We start from the raw sequence: 5,065 nt of genomic DNA, 5'->3' as shown, positions 1-5,065 counted from the left end.
GGACTAATAAAAGCAGACGAAGACCAGAAATATACAGAGACAGGAGAAAGACAGAAAGAACAGAGGACTGGCACAACAAACCAATGCACGGACAATACATGAGACAGACTAAAGAACTAGCCAGCGATGACAATTGGCAATGGCTACAGAGGGGAGAGCTAAAGAAGGAAACTGAAGGAATGATAACAGCGGCACAAGATCAGGCCCTAAGAACCAGATATGTTCAAAGTACGATAGACGGAAATAACATCTCTCCCATATGTAGGAAGTGCAATACGAAAAGTGAAACCATAAACCACATAGCAAGTGAATGCCCGGCACTTGCACAGAACCAGTACAAAAAGAGGCATGATTCAGTAGCAAAAGCCCTCCACTGGAGCCTGTGCAAGAAACATCAGCTACCTTGCAGTAATAAGTGGTACGAGCACCAACCTGAAGGAGTGATAGAAAACGATCAGGCAAAGATCCTCTGGGACTATGGTATCAGAACGGATAGGGTGATACGTGCAAACAGACCAGACGTGACGTTGATTGACAAGGTCAAGAAGAAAGTATCACTCATTGATGTCGCAATACCATGGGACACCAGAGTTGAAGAGAAAGAGAGGGAAAAATTGGATAAGTATCAAGATCTGAAAATAGAAATAAGAAGGATATGGGATATGCCAGTGGAAATCGTACCCATAATCATAGGAGCACTAGGCACGATCCCAAGATCCCTGAAAAGGAATCTAGAAAAACTAGAGGCTGAAGTAGCTCCAGGACTCATGCAGAAGAGTGTGATCCTAGAAACGGCACACATAGTAAGAAGAGTGATGGACTCCTAAGGAGGCAGGATGCAACCCGGAACCCCACACTATAAATACCACCCAGTCGAATTGGAGGACTGTGATAGAGCAAAAAAAAAAAAAAAATAATAATAATAATAATAATAATAATCAATAATATAATAAATACAAGGATTTTTATAAAGCTGTTTATGATTTTATCTCAAGCTACAGAAATATTTCTGTTACAAAATAAAGACTTATATTGGTCTAATCCGAAGAACAGTTCAGAACGAGTAGTAATGCTTCTCACCAGGACATCCGTGTTCTCGAAGTAGTTCCTCCAATATGGCCGAATCTTCCTCTGCCCGCCGATGTCCCAGACGTTCAGCTTGAACCCGTCAGACTGGACGGACTTGATATTGAATCCCTGCGTCGGCGTCGTCTGGGTGATGTCCTCCGAAGCCAGCTTCTTCAGGAGCGTCGTCTTCCCCGCGTTGTCTAGGCCTAGGAGGAGGATCCTCAGCTCCTGGTCGGGCGCCGATTTCAGCTTCCTCAGCAGGGAAAGGAGACCCTGTGGAGGAGAAGATATAGACTCTCAAGGGCGCGTCTGTTTGTCCTTTGGAATACAGGAGGAATTGGCTACGCTATAAAGCGACGATTGCGCTAATATTTAAACTAATATTTTAACTAATATTCAGCTAATATCTAGGATAATATTTGGGCTTAACATCCAATCGACAACCAATTGTTTTATTGATTAACTTCTCAAAATCTAGGAAGACTAAATGGCTATGCTTTAAAGCAACGATTGAGCTGAATCAAAACTAATATTTAACTAAATATTTAAGCTAAAACCGATCGACCAGGGCGTTTTTTTTATCGGGATCTAATATGAAAATTAATATCTAACTAATATTCAACTAATATTTAAGCGAAAACCGATCGACCAAGACTTTTATTATTGGGTTTCGCACAATCGTAGGCGCCGTGTGGCTATATCAAGCGATCAATGCCAGTTGGCTAAAACTATTTTAACTGAAACGGAACCTCTCTCAGATTCCGCGATAATGAGTCAGCGTCAATATAGCAAATATTGACGAATACCAAATATTGCTATTCATGGCCATTGTCGACGGCGGCCAGTTAGAGACATAGTCTGATATTCGTTTTAGAACTCGAAGACAATACAACTAACTATCAATAGCTAATATTGATGGCGTTGTCGAACCAGTTAGATCGATTGGTATTGCAATGAACAAAGAATATTCAGTTACGCTCAATGGCTTCCTTAGACCTACTATATCTTTTGGGTGTTGCTTGGTGTAACTGAATTAATATTAATTCTTTTCCGTTTTCGAGGTTAATGGAACTTTCATTCAAGGATGAAATGTAGAAACATACTGGACGGGACAAAACTGAAATAGACTAATCGATTTTGAGTTGTTCATGTAATGAATAATGTATAGTGCATGACTTCCTTAGACCTATATATTTCAGGGTTGCTTACAATGGCTACATAAACAGTAATTCTTTTTAGTTTCCAGGCTAATACAATCTTCAATCAACGACAGAATAAAGTAGACAGGACAAAACTCAAATTAACTTTGAGTTGTTCGTGTATTGGACAAAGTATGGATATTAGGTTCCTTGACCTATATTTTTGGTGTAGCTTAAAATGATTAAATTAGGTGTAATTGTTTACATATTTCGAGGCTAATAACACTTTCAAAAAAGGGCGAAATATGCTCAAATCAACTTTGAGCTACTCAGGCAAAGAAAAATGACATAAGATGGACAAAAAACTATTGACAACACTGAGAAATCTGACACAAAGAACCAGTTTCATGATCAATGTCAGCCAATGACCTCCCAGTGGCTGAATCATTTTAGAAGAATGCACTGGATATTTTGCATTCCGTGCATTCATATTTAATAAAATATTATAATCCCTGTCAGTATCTTAGATTTGCAGACATCTTTTATATCTAAATACTTATGGATATTTTTGCTGTTTAAATATTTATAGATGTTTTTTTATATTTCAAAAGTTCATTCAAAGGTAGAGAGAGTTTCGTATTCTGAGATAATTTTTTGTGTCATAGAACAAAGAAAACAAACTGAGAGAGAGAGAGGAGAGAGAGAGAGAGAGAGAGACGAAGAGACGACGAGAGGAGAGGATTGGAGAGAGAGAAGAGACGAGAGAGAGAGAGAGAGAGAGAGAGAGAGAGACCCTCTACTACAACCATTACAATCTCTTGTACACTCCAGGGAATTCACTACCCAAATTTCACTAGACTTATGTCGATCTCACAGGTGTTTTTGTGCGTCTATACACGTGTCTACAACTTTACCAAATTACCTTTATGTTTTTCTCACTTCCTGTTTAGGTGAACAACCAATATGTGACGCAGGCAGGTGTAAAATGGAAGTGAAAATACGGACTAGTCACATACATAGATGAAATTTAAGGAAATATTCTCTAGTAGGCCTATTGAAAGGTACCTTTAAAGTTTCAGATCTATTGAAAATTTATAATTTGTAAGTAAACTAGACTGCTTTTAGAACATTTTTTCCTTTGAAATTACCCATTAAAATATATATAATAAAAATCTGGGAGTGTAAATAATTTTACTAATCACAGTATAGAACGTTAGAAGACATTTTGATCAAATAATTCTAAAAGGTGTAGACACAAAGGTGGTGTTTCAGTTGACGAAATTAGACCTGATTTAATTTTTACCTCCTTCTAACATAGAAAATCATTATATATTAAGAAAAAAACAAAGGCTTTGGTACAAATCGTATAATGAAAACGAATCGTAACTCATAAATTTAGGCAATATTTACATGGCAACCACATTCATTTCTCCCTATATTTAGCAAAAATATATAGATCTCTTTCCCAAGATGCAACCACCTTCATTTCTTCCTATATTTATTAGAAATTATAGGTCTCCTTCCCAAGATGCAACCACTCTCATTTCTTCCTAAATCTAGTAGAAATTATAGATCTCTTTCCCAAGATGATATCGTAGGCCATTAAAAATGTATACATAGGTTTGTTTATATACGGGCCCCCTTACCGTAGGGGACCTTATCACCACACTAAATCTATCTTTCCCTGCATGGCATTTGCAAAGTTCATTTTTTTTCCAGACCACAGTATACCTATATTTAATTATTTTCGTCAGCTGATGCAACAAAATTTTACAGGAATAATATAATTATTCACACGATACGTAGCCATTACAATAACGTAGATACTTCCAGTAAAACTGTAAAATATAAACAGATATCCAAAGCAACATTGACAAATCACAGACCATAAACAAGTGTAGCTCTAAAAGGGTCCACTTTTCAAGTTGGTTTTCTCCAACTTGGAGAACGAAAATATTATTTCAAGTGTGTGTTAGAAGTTACAGTCGTCCTCTCGACTATTTAATAGCCTCGAAACGCCACCAGCAAACTCACCATCGTTATTCCAGCGCGAAATATTCACTCCAGGACCAAAACCAACTGTACCCCTTATGTCAACTGCCTCGCTACCGAGTCTATCACGCTCGCAGGCTGACATCGAAATCGTTGCCAGATTCTAGCGATAACTTAGTTATATTTGCCGACACGGCGTTAAATCATCGCTATGAATACGAAATAATAAACTTATTTTCTTATGGATAATATATAGAACCAAAAATCACGGCCGCAATCAATTAATCCCCCTAAAAATGTCAAATAAACAATCCCCTTTCCTCCCGAATGTGGTAATATTGCTTCAGACGTGACGTCACAAATATTCGCCAATCGATATATCAACGAATAAAACTCTTGTGAATGACGTTGGCTTTAGGTTTCTCTCTCTCTCCCTCTCTCTCTCGTTGTTGTTCTGCATACCAGGTGCGGCAATATTGATCATTCGCTGTACTGGCAGACATGTTTGTTACAGAGGTCTGTCATATAAAGGAGGAATTCCTCGAGAGCGAGATCCTGGGGATTTTTCGAACGCGTCTGCATCAACTTCCCTTCAAATGGAAGTCTGTTACCGCCAAAATAATCACGACTCATTCGTCTTAAGAAGCTTATTTAAGGCACCATTAAAGACTAGACTTTAATGAAACTATAACTAGGCATTGTTCTTTACCGGCGAATTCCTAGATCAATTGATTAATTTTTCTCTTGCAGTAATGCAAGTCCTTAGTAATGGCTGGCTTTTGGTAAGAGTTTTCCGAGGAATTCACTTAAATATTTCAGTGACTCCTTTGATGATCGGAATCAATGCATTTCACGGTGTCTTGCCG

At 37.9% G+C, this 5,065-nt stretch overlaps 1 protein-coding gene across 1 annotated transcript in view; it reads right to left on the bottom strand.

Annotated features, from left to right (window-relative positions):
• LOC135203734 (ADP-ribosylation factor-like protein 3) overlaps window positions 1–4,528 on the bottom strand; it is a 6,929-nt gene extending 2,401 nt beyond the window's left edge. Inside the window, exons 1-2 of the mRNA XM_064233660.1 lie at window positions 4,242–4,528; window positions 1,081–1,341 (exon numbers count right to left, since the gene is read on the bottom strand). Of these exons, the coding sequence (XP_064089730.1) occupies window positions 1,081–1,341; window positions 4,242–4,244 (264 nt within the window). The 5' untranslated portion in view covers window positions 4,245–4,528. The remainder of the gene's footprint in view (window positions 1–1,080; window positions 1,342–4,241) is intronic.
• Window positions 4,529–5,065: the final 537 nt, after the last annotated feature.

Source organism: Macrobrachium nipponense, chromosome 36, assembly GCF_015104395.2.
Source record: "Macrobrachium nipponense isolate FS-2020 chromosome 36, ASM1510439v2, whole genome shotgun sequence".
Taxonomy (NCBI): Eukaryota; Metazoa; Arthropoda; class Malacostraca; order Decapoda; family Palaemonidae; genus Macrobrachium; species Macrobrachium nipponense.
The sequence above is the reverse complement of the archived record's forward strand: the minus strand, read 5'-3'. Positions and strand labels throughout refer to the sequence as shown.